The 17,597-nt window shown below is 42.8% G+C and overlaps 1 protein-coding gene across 1 annotated transcript; it reads right to left on the bottom strand.

Moving 5' to 3' along the window:
* Positions 1–1,936: 1,936 nt before the first annotated feature.
* Positions 1,937–15,860, bottom strand: MSRB2 (methionine sulfoxide reductase B2). The gene is made up of 6 exons (XM_038389111.1): positions 15,747–15,860; positions 15,443–15,635; positions 12,597–12,709; positions 11,535–11,611; positions 3,721–3,868; positions 1,937–2,023 (listed from the first exon to the last, which is right to left on the bottom strand). Exons 1-6 carry the CDS (start codon positions 15,858–15,860, stop codon positions 1,937–1,939), a joined length of 732 nt encoding a protein of 243 aa, XP_038245039.1.
* Positions 15,861–17,597: the final 1,737 nt, after the last annotated feature.

The following is a 17,597-nucleotide window of genomic DNA, read 5'->3' as shown; positions in this document are numbered from 1 at the left end:
AAAAATAATTTCATCCCATTTTTGAATTATGTTTACTTCTGCACTGTTCGCTGTAGTGTGAAAAGGCCTTCCTCTCACATTGCTGGAAGAGCCTAGGGCTAAAGTAACCATGCTCTGAAAACAGGTTTCTAGAAATGGATCTCAAGAAGTGGTGAAATCTAGCTTTGTTGGGGGTAGGTCTGGTCTGCTGGAAGAAAACAGGGAACACAAGGATTATCATACATACTGGTCATGCAAGGCAATGCACCAAGTGAGTAGATCTGCAAACCTTGTAATAAGAGTCTCAAAGTCTAGAGTTACTTTCTGATGGCATCCAGGATGTGGCTGGATATATCATATATATATCTTTAGCTAAACAACCTAAGATCTCATTTGGAAGATGGGAGAAGTAAGAGACAAAATCAGTGGTCGTTAAATACTTTACTTATATCCCTAAATACTGCTGGGGTGATAGTGGTAAGATTAACGACCCTCACACCTCATTCAAGCTAAAATGGGGAGCATACGCTTGTGAGGTCTCCACTTGCAATCCCAACCCAATTAAATTCTGGAAGAAGAATAAATTTGTCAGAATTGAAACTCGGTGGGAATTGCAGCAATTCAAAGCCCCCTTTGATTCTGTTGTGTCAGATTGGGGCTGGGAGAAAGTGTTAATACTTTGGACTTACATTGCCCCACTGCAGAGCTTTGAATTTCTGGGGTCAATTGCTCTCTCAAGTCACTGCTTCAATGAAATGTCTCTCAGACCTGGAAAAATACGAATTTGCAGATGTGCATTATTTGCTTTTTAATCAATACTTGATGAGCCCAACATAAAAAAAGCAAACATTTTAACACTGAAACCTACAGGCCACTACAACTTGGATTTACTTTTCAAAGTTAATGTAGAAGTTTAAGTTAAGTACAAGGCAGTCATTCTGAGGAACATTTTATTTCAACATCTACAAGACCGAGGAACGCATCAATGTTCAATTTCATAAACATTTTGCATTATTTCATAGAAACTTAAACATTATAGCCAAAACTAATACATTGTACACATTCTTAAAACCAAATTCAAATGAACACAAATATTAGGCTAGAAATTACAATAAATATATTTTTACCAACATTTTCTCAACAGCAATAAAGCAAAACTCCAGCAGCACAAAGGATCTGGTAGTGAATTCATGTTTGGTACTAAAGTTAAGTAGTGTTGTGAAAGCTACAAAAGATCCTTCTCTTACTAGTCTAAGCTTGGTTTAAAGGGATGGAGAATAAGACAGAGAATATCTTATTGCCCTTATATAAATCCATGGTATGCCTACATCTTGAATATTGAGTACAGATGTGGTCTTCTCATCTCAAAAAAGATATACTGGCATTAGAAAAGATTCAGAGAAGTGCAACTAAAATGATTAGGGGTTTGGAACAGGTCCCATATGAGGAGAGATTAAAGAGGCTAGGACTTTTCATCTTGGAAAAGAGGAGACTAAGGGGGGATATGATAGAGGTATATAAAATCATGAGTGGAGTGGAGTAAGTGAGTATGGAAAAGTTATTTACTTGTTCCCATAATATAAGAACTAGAGGCCACCAAATGAAATTAATGGGCAGCAGGTTTAAAACAAATAAAAGGAAGTTCTTCACACAGCATACAGTCAACCTGTGGAACTCCTTGCCTGAGGAAGTTGTGAAGACTAGGACTATAACAGGGTTTAAAAGAGAACTAGATAAATTCATGGAATTTAAGTCCATTAATGGCTATTAACCAGGATGGTTAAGAAATGGTGTCCCTAGCCTCTGTTTGTCAGAGGGTGGAGATGGATGGCAGGAGAGAGATCACTTGATCATTATCTGTTAGGTTCACTCCCTCTGGGGCACCTGGCATTGGCCACTGTCAGCAGACAGGATACTGGGCTGGATGGACCTTTGGTCTGACCCAGTATGGCCGTTCTTATGTTAACGAAACACTGTTGATACAGAACCTTTGTCCAGAAGGTCTGGGACCATCATCAAACACATGACCAAGATGGGCATCACACTGCAACAGAAAAACAATCATTAGTTAAGTGAACACAAATGTCTTCAAGGTAGAATATTCGACAGCACTCCATGTTCTGCAGTGCAGTGCTATTCCACAACTTAGTTAAGAGTGACAACTCAGGGGAAAAAGAAACCCTACAGGCTACTCAGAAATTTCTTTAAGAAAAGATTTTCTACACTCACAGCATGAGGTGTGGGATCAGCACAAAGCTAACAGCAAGTTCACAAGCTGTAAAGATATCCAAAGGAATGTGAGGTTATGAGTTGTTCTAAGAGATCCCAGTCTTTCCAGGTTAGCAGTAATACACAATAAGATGTACTCATTACAGAACCTGGCCCTGCTGTAGGCAAGATACAACCTGGTTCTGCAGGTCTTATGCACACAAAATTCTTGCTAACCTCTATGGAATACTTTGTCAATCCTATCTTCACACCTCTGGTACACTCTGAGGCATCAGGGCCTACAAAGTGTGGCCAAACACCCCAGACATGTTTGTAACAGTTGGTCACATAAAATAATCTCTAGTGAATTGGTGTAATAGATTTTTGTTCCTAAATTCCAACCTGAGTGTACCTAACAGATACTCATCTTATCTTGTTCCCTCAATCCTTATGATTGTTCCCTCAACCAAAAATGGATTTTTATAGCTGATACTGCTTTGATCTTGACTCACATATCTGATCCCAAGGGATGAGAAATAAAACTTTTCAGTAGTATCATAATACTTATAGATACATCCAGACAGACTAATTCGCTAACTGCATGGATGCAAACAAAACATATCCACAAAGATTTTATATAAATTCACACACCAAGTAACATTTTCAAAAGCACCTGAGTGACTTAGAAATTTAAGTCCCATTTACTTTCAATGGGGCTTAGATGCCAAAGTCACTTAGACATTTTGAAAGTTTTACCCTTTGGGGGTCGAGGTGGATAATCTGCTAAACATGAACTCCCAATGTGATGTTGTGACCAAGAGAACTAATTTGATCTTGGAATGCACAAACGGGGGAATTTTGAGTAGAAGTAGAGAGGTTATTTTACCTCTGTATTTGGTACTGATGCTCTCATTGCTAGAATACTTTGTCCAGTTCTGGTGCCCACAATTCAAGAAGGAGATTGTTAAATTAGAGAGAGTTCAGAGAAGAGCCACAAGGATGATTAAAGGGTTAGAAAACTTTCCTTATAGTGAAAGACTCAAAGAGCTCAATATATTTAGTTTAACAAAGGCTGCTAAGGGATGACTTGAATACAGTCTATAAGTATTTTATGGGGAACATATATTTAATAATGGGTTCTTCAATCTAGCACAGAAAGGTATAACAATCCAGTGGCTGGTAGTTGAAGCTAGACAATTCAGACTGTAAATAAGGTGTATATTTTTGACAGTGCAGGTTACTAACCATTGGAACAATTTACTAAGGTTTATGGTCAATTCTCCACCACTGACAATTTTTAAATCCAAGACTGGGTGTTTTCCTAAAGATATTCTCTAAGAATTACTCTGGTGAAGTTCTATGGCCTGTGTTATGCAGGAGGTCAGACTAGATGATCACAGTGATAGATTCCAAGGCCAAAAGGGACCAATCTCTAGTTATTGTTATATGGCAAACTATGCAGACAATGAAAGAAAGATGAGGAAAGAAGAAAACACCATAAAGTCCTTCCTACCACCTTAAAGATAAATGTACCTGTTTGCAAATGACTTCTGTGCTAGTTGATCCCAATGAGGTATCTGGACGCCTCAGGATATTGGCATTGCATTCATCTGTACCACATGCACCAAAAGTTTCTGAAAATGAAGGCCATCCAGTGCCAGAATCGTATTTCTTCTCTGACCTACTGAGGACAGCAGATCTTGTTGTTAATCAAGAATATAGATGTTAATCAGACTTTTTTCTGTTGTTTTCAATAGGAAAAACTGGCTTTTCCTTCTACTCTCTCCTTCACCTTTGGCACCTTAAAGACTAACAGATTTATTTGGGCATAAGCTTTCGAGGGTAAAAAACCACTTCTTCAGATGCATGGAGTGAAAATTATAGATGCAGGCATTATATAATGACACATGAAGAGAAGGGAGTTACCTCACAAGTGGAGAACCAGCGTTGACAGGGCCAATTCGATCAGGGTGGATGTAGTCCACTCCCAGTAATTGATGAGGAGGTGTCAATTCCAGGAGAGGCAAAGCTGCTTTTGTAATGAGCCAGCCACTCCCAGTCCCTATTCAAGCCCAAATTAATGGTGTTAAATTTGCAAATGAATTTTAGTTCTGCTGTTTCTCTTTGAAGTCCATTTCTGAAGTTTTTTGTTCCAGTGTAGCTACTTTTAAATCTGTTATAGAATGTCCAGGAAGATTGAAGTGTTCTCCTACTGGCTTTTGTATGTTAATACATGCATCTGTAATTTTCACTCCATGCATCTGAAGAAGTGGTTTTTTACCCACGAAAGCTTATGCCCAAATAAATCTATTAGTTTTTAAGGTGCCACCAGACTCCTTGTTGTTTTTGTGGATACAGACTAACACGGCTACCCCCGATACTTGTCTCCTTCACCTTTGTTTTTGTTTGTTTGTGTTTGGGTTTTTTTAAATAGCATTTGGCTCAGTAAGCATCTTTTTCACTGCACATCACTGTTCCAGAACCTTTTCACCTAATAGATTTCTTGTTCTTGCTTGACTATAAGCTTCTGTCTCACCAGTGGTGGTCCAGCCTTCTACTGTGTTTGAAAATGGCTTTCCAAATAGCTAACCACACTAGGCACTTTCCATAGAGCTCCAAAGGCCACAGTTTGAAACCTTATGCTTCCAAATACATTATTTTTAAAAAATCAAAGTTGAAAATTACAATAAGTTTTGGAGTCTCATTAGTTTAACCTTCCAGACAAGATTCATACATCAGAGCAACTGCTGCTTCAAACAGCAAAAGCGACAAGTGGTAACTAAAAAAAGTCAGGCAGATCAATTCTACACAAGTCTATGGAGCTTTCTAGAATACAATGATCTACTGCCCCCAAGAGGTGACAATTAGCATTACAGAGACAACTACTACTTGTGGTTAAACAGGAACTGGAAAAAAATATGCTGAAAAAGATAAGAGACTGGGGGTGGGAATCCTTGAGCCAACTTTTGCTCAGAAGATACAATTCAAAATTCTGTTGGAAGGAAAAATAAAGTCAAAGGTAATGCAAATCAATATAGCTAATCAATACAAAACCTGAAGATTTTACATCAATCACAGAACAGCATGGCATGAAAAATGTATGGTATTCAAGATTGAAACAATTTCAGTTTATTTGCCTTAAGGGTTCCTTTTTACATCCATTTTAATTCTCTAAGAAGACATTTAAAAAGAGAGAACCTAACGGTTAATCTATGGGATTATTACCAATATAGAACTAGTTCCACATTCATCTTAAAATCTATTATAAAGTAGGATTTATTAATGACAGTAATTCAGAATTGTTCATTTCTACGGATAAGAGATTTGTAAATCATTGCAACAAATCAAGACTGATCGCACTACTATGCTAAATATACTGAAGAACAAATCCTGAAGGTCTCCACTCAGGTTTTCATTCTCTTATTCCTGGGCCAGCTTTCTCAATGCTCCCCAAAAATCAATGCTTACAGTGGCACCTAGTGGTAAACAGAGACACTGCCACCATTGAAGAGTTTCCAGTAACAGAAGGGAATCTTGTATCACAAATGCTCTAAAGTGAAACATTTAATTAAGATAAATATGCATGTTATGGTGGGGCACGATGAAACGATGACAATCTTATTTCTGTGCCTTTCAGAAAGACATAGTAATATCTAAAAAGAAAAGGAGTACTAGTGGCACCTTAGAGACTAACACATTTATTTGAGCATAACATTTAATGTTTCTAAAATGGCCAGTGTTCACTTTAATTCAAGTCAAAAGTAGCAATGTACATCTGGCACATAATTTGTAAATAACTGTAAATATTTTACAAGCAATATCTTTGCAAGTATATGAGAGACTGTAGCAAAGGAATGACTGGAGGATCACTCTTCTAAGGGCTACTGCTCCATCTATTATACAAAGGCACAAAGTATTATTGAAAATGCTCAGCTACAGGTTTGCAAAAGATGTGCAGAGTTTGGCCCCCAACACCTAGGGATCTAAGGGGTCTGCTAGAAGCCAGGACCGATTATCACACAGAGACCTGGTGCATCTGCACTGTACTGCAAGGCTTCAACTGAACCAGTTCTCCAGGGCTCCTCCAGCTGTCATCTGCTGAGGAAAACCTGTCCGCTCACCTCATGGTTTGTATTCGACAGTACTACAGAGGCTCATGGCAGGAAAGTTAACAGAGCCTGAAGATTCCCCATATGGGTTGGTGAAGAGACATTATGTGGTCCCCAGTCCTGCCCCACTCCAGCTATGCAAGGCTCTTTGCAGCATCTGAGACAGCTTTGCCCCAACACATATGGGCAGGGGAAGAGCCACATGCAGCTTCCTAAGGCATGGCCTGAGCCAATAGAGTCATCTAGTTAAAACTTCATCTACTTCTGCTTCTTTTTGTCTGTTTTAATCGTTTTATTTCCAGAACACAAGAATAAGCTCTACATGTTGATACACTAACTCCCCACCATCACTCCACACATAGTACATGAAAATTACAACAGAATATTGATAAATTGTCAAGAAACAACCACATTTCCTTACATTTATCCTTCTGTTCATTTAAATGGATGATACTCTGTAAGGGCCTTATCTGAAACCTAGTGAAGTCAATGGAAATTTTTCCACTACAACCTCAACCAGTTTTGGATCTGTCCCTAAATTACTAGTTCATTCAGTCTTCTACACCAGTTTTACAATGTTTAAACCTTACTGGAGAGGTTTTCCATTTTCAAAGGATCAATCTTCTCAGCTATTAAACCAGCTTTCAAACAGAAATTGTCCCTGTGTGGTTTACTAGTAGGTATATCACTTATCCTCTAACAGAAACATTTTAGTAGCCACAAAAATACTGCTGTTCAAGATCATATTTGTCCTTTGAAGTACTTAATCGCAGAATTTATGGATAACTGGACTTTCCTAAAACATATGCATTAGATTAGCCTTCACCATACTATATCTCCAACACATGTCATTTGCTTTGATTTCTACTTTAGCCACCTCGATGGAGTCCTGATAATTCTAAAAATGCTTTTTGCAGTAGAAGTCTCAGCTGTGTGGTTATTGAAGATTTGAGTTTTCATTAAAACTCCATAATTCGCTATCTAAGAAGGTTGAGGTCTTTGTTCCATGTATTTTGAACCTTTTCCACTGAGCATCTGGTAGCAGAGAGTAATAAGTATATAGATATATAGAGAGAACTTTTTGTTTATCCTTGGCTAAAACTCCGATGCATTTTAAAAAAATACAGATTTTTTTTATTGTGAAGTTCTTTGTGTGTGTGTGTACAACTCAGCTAAACTATGATGAATGATTCTCTTTTCAAATACTAGTTTTTCTATTAGCATTGTGTAGATCCTTCTTAAAAAATTGATTCATGGAATTTTTTTCTCTCAGTCCATTTTAACCTATGAATTTTCCTATTTCCAATCTTAAAGGATAGGCTGTTCCAGAATGTGATTTTTTTTCCCATGTAGCAATGGATCAAAGCCTAATTTATATGACAGCTATAGCCATGCTTTTCTAAAGCAGTGTGTTACAAGGTCTGTGTGTGTGTGTGTGTGTGTGTGTGTGTGTTTTATTGCAATAAGACTAGAAGTTTAGTACAAATGAAAGCAACTGACACAATTCTCTTTAATACTGACCCATCTTCATGCTTCCGTCTTTATTTAACATTCAATATAAAGGATGCTTTAATGTAAAGGAACAGCAATTGTTTTTGCAATTTGGGAATTTAAAATCTCCCTGATCTGCTGGAAGGCATCACTCTTCTAGCCTATTTCAGGCTTTTTACCTTGTCTCCACGGAGTTTTGCAACATCTTACTAGCTTCTGAACATTGATTTTTTTAAAAGTGTTTATGGGCAATGATCTAAAAAGCTACAAAAGTTTAAGCAGTGTTTATTGGTATTATATTTCCATGCTCACCCAAAGGTGAATTTAGTCAGTTCCCAATTACCATGATCTAGTTTTATCACCATTTATTGCTGGGTCCAGCTTCATTTTTACTATAGCCTTTACGTTGTTTTATTTTTATTTTATAGCAGTTCCTCAGGTTCCCACTGAAGTTCTAGTCTGAAATGTATGTTTTAAAACATTTATAGAAATTGGTATGATTTCAGCCTTATCCCAATTTAACTCTTAGCTGGAAATATACAAGGCAATTACCTAGGTCCAAAATATGAGGAACCATCTTTTCTGGCTCAGTTACAGACAGTAGAGTCATCTGCATATAACATTCCTAGACACCCTGTTGACAAACTTAGATGTTGATGATCTTGCAGAGTGTGTAGTGCTGATATGGGGGGTATGGAGAGGAAAAGCATAGGCACTCAGGGCCAGATTTTCAAAGGTATTTGAAAATTCCTTGTAGTGGGAGTAGGTTAGGCACTTAACTGCCATTTGCTTAGCAGGAGTTTGGCACCTAACCTGCTTAGGTGCCTTTGAACATCCAACTAGATGCCTGTCTGCTTCTTAAAGGCACCTAATTATCTTAGAAAATCCGCCCCTCACAGAACAGTAATGTCAAGGGTATGCAGAGAATAGTAGACAGATTCCCATGCCACATTTCCTAGGCACTTGTGTCCCTGAAGATCTGATAGGGGGAAAGGAGGGAGGCCTGGGGGCAGATACTATGGTGCTCAGACACAGTGGGTTGGCTGCAACCATCCTCACTATATAAAAGTAGGTGTACAGTAACAATTTTAATAGAAAACCAAGACTGCTGCTCTACAGCAGAGTAAAGCTGATGCACTGCCTCCAGAAGAACAGGGTCTGGAGAAGGACTACTCAGCTGGCCGGTAAGTACTTCTCAGGGCTAGGCAGTCTAATGACCACTTTTCCTTACTTCCCTTCTGTTACTTTCAGGATCAAGCCCTTAGTGCCCCTGATAATTCTGCAACTGTCAAAACTCTTTGGCTAACCTGAAAGTAGGAGGGGCGATGGAAATCCTTGGTGAGTGCCTCTGTGGACAATAAACATCTGAGATAAGGGGGAATCATCATGCTGGATCAAACCAGTGGCCTATTTGGTGCAGTGTTCTGTCTCCAAAAGTGGTCAGCAACTGCTGCTTCAGAAGATGGTGCAAAACCCTGCAGTGGGCAGTTATGAAATAACCTGCCCACAAGGAGAGTTTCTTCTTTACTTCCATTTGTTAGAGGTTAGCTTATGCCATGGAACACAAGGTTTTATATTCCTTCCCAAACTCTTGGGTGTGTTTTACTATTATAACTCTGGATATTTTTGTCATCCATATAAATGTCCAGTTCCTTTTTGAATCCTGATAAGGTCTTGGCCTCAATATCTTCTAGGGCAATGAATTCCCCAGGCTAATGATGCAAACTAATATTTCCCTTTCCTTTAAATCTGCCACCTTTCAATTTCACTGATTGTCCCTTTGTTTTTCTGTTATGGGACAGGGTGAATATGCCTTGTCTACCTTCTCTCTACCATACATTATCATTCTCTCTCTTATTTGTCTCCTTTCAAAGGTAAGCAGATCCAATCTTTTCACTCTCTCTTCATACAAATGTTTTTCTATGCCTCTAATCATTCTTGTTATCTATCCCTGAACCTCTTCTACATAGACTCAGAAGCAACTATGCCTGGGCACAACAGCCCTGCCTAGCTCCAAAGTCAGTGATTGTGTTGCTTAGTGGATACAGCACTGGATGGGGATTCAGAAGATCTGGTTTCTATTCCTGGCTCTTCTATTTTCCTTCTGAGTGACCCTGGGCAAGTCACGTCCTTGCTCTGTGCCTCAGTTTCCCCAACTGGGATATGGTGATAAAGATAGTAACCTCCTTTATGAAATGCTGTGAGATCTACTGATGAAAAGTGCTATATAAGAGTTTGGCTTTAATAATAATACCTGCCTTTCTTCCCAGCTGTAATGTACATTCTCAGTTCACTTTACTGAATGCCTTTCCAGCATCTAGAATCAGAACTGCAATTTGTCTGTAAACCTGTGAAGACATGTCAAAGCTAGAATAGTTGTCAATAGCAACACCAGCTTGGCTCACTCTAGGAGAATATATTCTATTTGTTTATCCATAACTCTGACAGTCTTACAAATAAAGTTAAGGAAAGGATCATCCAGTCACTTTTTTTGGGATTTAATATGAAAGAAATGAAAATATACATGAGTGTTTGTGGTAGGATGGAATCTTCAATGGCTGAATTAAAGGCCCTAATTAATCTTTTCTAAAGCTAAAACTCTTACAACATAAAATTCCATACATCAAGTCCCAGTCTTCTCCCATTATTCAGAGAAGTGACTGATCCCCATTTATTTTTCTTTTCTTGTAGTTTTATCCCAATAATTTCTCATTCTTCTTTTAAATCCCTCCTTAAAACACACTTCTGCAAAGCCTTTCAAAATGACCGATGCTCAGAGCTGGATGAAGACAAACACTATAGGACATGCCTAAGTCCCAGCTTCTGGAGTCATGTGACTATATCAGACTCTCTGTTTTTTAAAAAAAAAAGTAGGTTTCAAGCCCTCCTGGTTGAAAACATGACACAAGTGTAATCAATGAAGTCATGTTTGCCTGAGTCTTCAGACATCCTGAAACAATAGCTCAGAGGTGTGATCTTCCCCATTAATCTCAATGGGGTATTAGCTCCAAGATCTGCTGCTTTGGAGCGCAGCCCATATCAACCAATAGAGGCCTCTGTGCAGCAGGGGAAGAGTGCAGAAGCCCTGGCCCTGTCACTCGAGCAGATACACCCCGGGAAAAGTACAGGGATGAGTGGGAGGTGCCTGCTCTCTCCAGAGGGAACCCTTTCTGCATTCTTAAGAGGAGGAAGGACCCTGCTTCTGCCCCTAGGCGGGGAAGAAATGGGCCCCATGCAGCCGCACCTGCCTCTATGAAGTGAGGAGGTCCTTCTGTCTCCACCATTCCAAGTGATGGGGAAGGAGCACACAGCATTATGATATGCCTAGGGGCTGGGCCCAGATTACTTTTGCCCGACTCTGAATGTGCTGCAACCTCTTACATCACCTCCAACTCTTCCCTGTGGGCCAGGTGCTGTGTGTCCAGTTTGTTTTGAATTACACCGCAAGCATCTTAGAAGGTCATCATGTTTTCTTACTTCCTTGTAATGTACCAGGCCCACTGTTAGCAAACAAGTAAGTAATAGGTGTTATTAGGGATCTTCATGTGCTTAAGAACAGGGCCCAATACACAGCCATGTCCCTGCCAACTTCTTGGAAATCTCATGCAGTTTTTCGTATGTTGGCATCAAAGGATTTTTTGATAGTCTGGGCTATGATTTTTCCCCCCGTTAAGAATATATTACACTGCCTGTCATACTAAGAAGCTCTTAGGACAGCCATTTATGCTGGAATTTTGAGGATTTTACCTGAACAATGGGGCATTGCAGTATATACAATGGTACATTCCTGGATCTCTGTTATTCAGATAGATTCCGGTAAATGGCTAAAAACCAACATAGTATTAACATACTACTTTCAAGGCTCAACATCTGGAACAAACATGTAGGGGGTCAGATTTGAAACGGGAAAAAAACAGACGGCTTCACAGGAGGCCTTTGAGGAACAAACAACACACACGCGCACAAAATCAAGGGGAATATGCCTTTAGATTAACAGTGAAGATTGCCCCTGCCTTCAAAAGCTTCCAGAATACAGTCTAACATCAAATGTGTAAATCATCCAGGTAGTGGAGCCAGTGTCACGACCTTCTAAGCTCATGAAGTGTGCAGCACCTCACAGATCAAGTCACTTATATAGAGTTCAACAACTTCAAAGTACTCTACAACTAACTAATCCTCATAGCCCCTCTGGGAGGTAGAGAATTGTTATCCTTATTTTACAACTAAGGAAACAGACACAGGTTACATGATTTGGTCCAAGGGCACATGGCAAGTTAGTGACATAGAACTAAACCATATGGCCTTTCAATTAGAGAATGAAATATAGCAGAATGACAAGGTATGAACATGGTCTGGCATATAAAGGGTTACTCTGTTCCAGCCTATTACATGGCTGTTGTGGGTGGGGTTATAAAAGGAAAGAGGAAGCTGGCAACCACAGGGGAAAGGTGTATTCTGGCTGGAGCTGGAAAGGGCCCAGCAATTATTCCCCAGTAATTTGAGTTGATTTGTTTTGGTTTTGAGCTTTGTTTTTGGAACTCAAACAATCCCTAAAGAAAGGGCTGAGTCTGCACACCAGCTTACAAGCACACAGGAACTGCCACACTGGATCAGACCAGTTGCCCATCTAGGCCAGCACCAGAGACTTCAGAGGAAAGAAATCCTGCAGTAGATGGGGATAAAGAGCCCCCAGAGAAAGTTTCTCCCCAACCCCCAATAGCTGAAGGATGGATTAAGCCCAGAAACATGAACAAAATGAGATGTATTTCCAGTACCGTCTCCTTGACAGGCATCGGACCTCGTGCTTACCAGTTCAGTTCCTTTTTCTCTCATGATATAGAACTGTTCCGCAGTCAATTTCTTTTGCCAAACAGTGGTGACAGCTGTTTTATCCAGTCTAGTCAGAGACCCCACCTCTTTAACTGGAAAAAGAAAAGAGTATATAATTTAAAATATGTGCTTTTCTCATTTTGAAACGCAATCTGTTGACCACTGTCCACTTCAACATCAGGCTGAAAATTCACTTTGCCCACAAATAACTGAATACTTGAGGTTTATGTGAGTAATATATAGGTGAGGAAGGTGGGGCTGGGAGCTGAATATTGCCACACCCAACAGAGGAGCAGGGCACGCTGTTGCAGTGCAAAACTCCACACCGGCTCTCTATGCTATGGGCTGGAACCGTGACTGCAGTCCCTACACACCACTTACGTTAAAGATACTGGAGCTGTGTAGCACAGCCCCTGTCCTGGAACTCCCCAAGCTTGGCCCTCCATTCAGGCTGGGGTCAGCACAGAGGCCCCTTAGTCACTGCTCTGCTGGTGTACCTTCTTCACCTCTATACATTCATGCAGGGTTTGGCATAATTTGACCCTTAGAAATCAGAGCCAAAGCTAACAGAGATGTTATCCTCATTTACAGACCATCAAAGACTAGAGTAATGGTTCTCAAACCACGGGCCACTTTGTGGCCCAATCAGCGTACATGGCCCATGTGGCCCATAGGCGCAGACTTCCCGGCTTTCCCCTGGGTCCTCGACCTTCCGCCCCCATTCCACCCCTTCCATGCAGCCCTGCCCTGCCTCTTCCCAGCCCTGCCGAGCCCCCATTCCAACCTCTTCCCCAAAATCTCTGCCCCCTCCCTGTCCCTATTCCAACCCATTCCCCAAAGTCCCAACCCCAACTCCTCCCCCTCCCTGTCCCTATTCCAATCCCTTCCTCACATCCCTGCTCCGGCCCCGCCTCTTCCCCAGCTCCTCCCCCTCCCTCCCAGCACACCGCCAAACAGCTGTTTGGCAGCGGCCAGGGGAAACGCTAGGAGGTAGGCAGAGGAGCGGGGACACGGCGTGCTTGGGGAGGAGGAGGTGGTGAAGCGGGGAGCTTGGCTGTCAGTGGGTGCAGAGCACTCACTAATTTTTCACTGTGGGTGCTCCAGCCCCAGAGCACCCACAGAGTCGGCCCCTATGATGTGGCCCATGTAACATCCTCACATGGTAGTATATATATATTTGTGTGGGTGCAGCCCACATAACACATAGAGAGCTACATATGCGGCCCACAATGGTAAATAGGTTGAGAACCACTGAACTAGAGGAACTCACTTATACATTGTCAGCAATGGTGGTGAAATATCCCGCACAATGTATGGAGTGGCTGCCCAACCTCATCCATAGGTTAGAACACACACAAATGAATGGGAGCGGGATAGCAAAAATCAGAGCATGGGTTCATCATTGATATATGGAGGGGGAGCCCAGAGTACCAAGTCACAAAAGCCTGAACTACCAGTACTCCTACACATGCTGGTGATAGGGAATAATAGGTTATTAGCACAGCTGCTCACAAACTGAAGCTGTTATATTTATAGAATTGCAAATATTAGCCTATTTGGTATCAGGTGTATAATCTGGGAAGTTTTATTTTAAACTACTAACTAGGATCTGAAAAATTCACAGGCAAGTGGAGCAGCAATCTCAGAAATGTCACCCTTCCCCTCTTTCTAGTGGGTCAGGGAGGTGGGATGGATAGATTGTAAACTCCTTAGGGCAGGGACTGTCTGCTAGTCTGAATTTGTACAATGCCTAGCACAATGAGGCCCCATTGTAATGAACAATATTATGAGATAACAATGAATTGTTTGGGGAGGGATGTTATGTGTTCACCAGTGACCTCAGAACATCCCTGATAACTGGTTTAAGAGTAGCAGCCGTGTTAGTCTGTATTCGCAAAAAGAAAGGGAGTACTTGTGGCACCTTAGAGACTAACAAATTTGAAGTTGACAGATTTCCACTCTATACGGCTAAATTCAGTGCCTTGCATAATCACAGGTTTCAGAGTAGCAGCCGTGTTAGTCTGTATTCGCAAAAAGAAAAGGAGTACTTGTGGCACCTTAGAGACTAACAAATTTAGTCTCTAAGGTGCCACAAGTACTCCTTTTCTTTTTCCCTGATAACTACGACTCTCCAAATAATTCAGCAATAAGCTAAGCTAAGGTGAAGAGGAATGTACACGGGGCAGATAAGGGATGAGAAAAAACAGACCATTGCCATATTCATAATTGCATGCCCCACAGGTTTAATTGATTGCCAATTACTGGTTAATTTTACAAAGCGATTCCTGATCTAGCAAGCAATTCACCCATCAAAAAAGCCTTCAGAGTCATTAAAAAAAGACTTGAGATAGGAGGCTCTGGGGAATGGGATATAGGGCAGATAAGTGTTCAGCACAAACACCATTTCGCATGGCACCTTTGTTGGCACTCAGTGAGCTAAATGATCTCCTGCAGGCCAGGATCAACACAGGCCATGAGTGCCCTGCCCAGAGCCTAAAGGGGCACATGGGCGGGCAGGCAACAGAACGGCGGGAAAGGTTTCTGTGGTTCCTTCAGCTGGAGCATGAATTTTCCCTGCTGCCTCCAGACACAGCCTGACCAGGCGCTCTGGGTGCTGAGCGCCGGCGGGGCCCACTCGGTCAGCTCCAGCCGAAGTTCCACCTCCCAGACTCCAACGCTTCGAGCAGTTCCCTGGAGCCCCGCCCAGGTGGGCACAGGAGACTGCAGAAGTTTCCAGCGGGGAAACTCGTTTGCTCTCAGCCAAGCCTCTGGACCCGCTCCCAGATACGGGGCGCCGAGCACCCCTAGCGCACCCAGCGACCCACGTGCGGGTGGGAAGGCAGCGCCCAGCCAGCAGCCCCCGGCAGGCGGCACGTGGCACCACCACCGAACAGCCCCCGCGCTCAGGGCAGGGGGTGCAGTGTCCTGGGCAGGGATTGGGCGGCCCCGTCCCGGGCACAGCTGAGGGGGCTCGCCTGGGCGCTCAGCTGCACAGAAGCCTGTGCCCCGGTGGGGAGCCTGCAGGGCGGGGCAGAGAGCCAGGGGGAGCGGCCTGGCCCCAGCCCCAGCCCCGGCCCTGAGAGCAGCCTGAGCCCTGCCAGGCCTTCCCCCGAGCTCCGTAGCAGGTACCACTGTCCGTGTGAGCAGCCCGGGCCCGGCGGCTGCTCTCGGGGTCCCCAGCGCCATCGGGGGGAGCCGCACTTTAACCAGCATCCCGGGGAGCCCTCGGAGCAGCCAGGCCATCGTGCAAAGGGGCCGAGCAAGCGCAGACAAATGGCCCGGGAGCTGGAGAGCCACCACTCAGCCTGGGCTGGCCTTGGAACGCGCCTGCCAGCCCAGCCAGCAGCTGCGCAAAGGGCGGTGCAGCTCTGCAGAGCCTCCTGCAAGGAGCGCGCTGGAGACAGCGCTGCGTCTGCCTGGCTCCACTGCACTAGACACCTGCAGCCGGCCCAGAGACCCGGGGAGGGTCCTAGAGCCCAACCACCACGGGAAGCGTCTACAGGATAAAATGAGAGCCGGGCAGCGAGTCAGCGAATAAGGGCCAGCTGGGGGTGTTTTAGTGCTGTGGTAGCCTGCTGCACCCTAATCCCAGGAGCTCACTCAGGTTTGAGCCCAAGTCCTCTTTCCACCCACAGGCAAATCAGTCTGACTCAGACTAGTAAGCACTCAGGATCCCACGATAAGGGCCCTGCGAGGGGGGTGAGTCAGAGCCTGAGTCCTACTTTGACTTGGGTCTAAGCTTCGTCATTTTCCAGTGTGAACACAGCTCAGGCTGTAGGCCCAAGTCAGAAAGTCTGTGCAGTGCAGCATGGCCACCTTAGCACACCTCTGAGATCCAGGTTGCAGTGATGAGATACAGAGCCTGGACAGGCAGATACTGCTTCTACTCTCAGACTTTGGCTTGGGGGTCCCTCTTTAGAACAATATGTGCAGGCTACAGTCTGCCCCTTCTTCCCAAGCAGCTTCAGTGAAATTGCTGGGGCCACCTGGGGGGGAACGGGAGGCATAATTCAGCCCAAGGACCATTCTTCTCCTGATTAATTGTCTGTGTTATGTTAAACCTGCTTCCAAGGTGGATGGGGCATTGGCCTCACCCAGCCCCACTAATCCAGACCTCAGTGTCAGTGTCTATGGCCTCTCAATGAACTAGATAAACTGACCTAACCCTCAGTGCAGATATTGAATACCCCCAGATATTATAGGGATAACAGAAACATGGTGGAATAGTAGTCATGACTGGACTACAGGTATTAAAGGGTATGTGCTGTTTAGGAAAGACAGAAACAAAGATAAAGGTGGTGGAGTAGCATTGTATATCAATGATGAGGTAGAATGTAAAGAAATAAGAAGCGATGCAATGGATAAGACAGAGTCCGTCTGGGCAAAAATTACATTGGGGAAGAAAACTAGTAAAGCCTCTCCTACGATAGTGCTTGGGGTGTTCTATAGACCTCCGGGATCTAATTTGGATATGGATAGAGCCCTTTTTAATGTCTTTAATAAAGTAAATACTAATGGAAACTGCGTGATCATGGGAGACTTTAACTTCCCAGATATAGACTGGAGGACCAATGCTAGTAATAATAATAGGGCTCAGATTTTCCTAGATGCGATAGCTGATGGATTCCTTCATCAAGTAGTTGCTGAACCGACTAGAGGGGATGCCATTTTAGATTTAATTTTGGTGAGTAGCGAGGACCTCATAGAAGAAATGGTTGTAGGGGACAATCTTGGCTCAAGTGATCATGAGCTAATTCAGTTCAAACTAAATGGAAGGATTAACAAAAATAAATCTGCAACTAGGGTTTTTGATTTCAAAAGGGCTGACTTTCAAAAATTAAGGAAATTAGTTAGGGAAGTGGATTGGACTGAAGAACTTATGGATCTAAAGGTAGAGGAGGCCTGGGATTACTTTAAATCAAAACTGCAGAAGCTATCAGAAGCCTGTATCCCAAGAAAGGGGAAAAAATTCATAGGAAG

This window comes from Dermochelys coriacea, chromosome 2 (assembly GCF_009764565.3).
Source record: "Dermochelys coriacea isolate rDerCor1 chromosome 2, rDerCor1.pri.v4, whole genome shotgun sequence".
NCBI classification, from domain to species: Eukaryota; Metazoa; Chordata; order Testudines; family Dermochelyidae; genus Dermochelys; species Dermochelys coriacea.
Note: the sequence above shows the minus strand (reverse complement) of the source record. Positions and strands in the feature narration are given on the sequence as shown.

Excerpts from the sequence above, each read along its gene's own strand:
- MSRB2 (XM_038389111.1), bottom strand. The coding sequence starts at position 15,860 with ATGGCCTGGCTGCTCCGAGGGCTCCCCGGGATGCTGGTTAAAGTGCGG. Across the intron at positions 11,612-12,596 it reads GAGAAAAAGGAACTGAACTG|CCATTTACCGGAATCTATCT; the intron begins GTAAGCACGAGG and ends GTTGGTTTTTAG. Across the intron at positions 2,024-3,720 it reads CAGAAGTCATTTGCAAACAG|TGTGATGCCCATCTTGGTCA; the intron begins GTACATTTATCT and ends TTTCTGTTGCAG.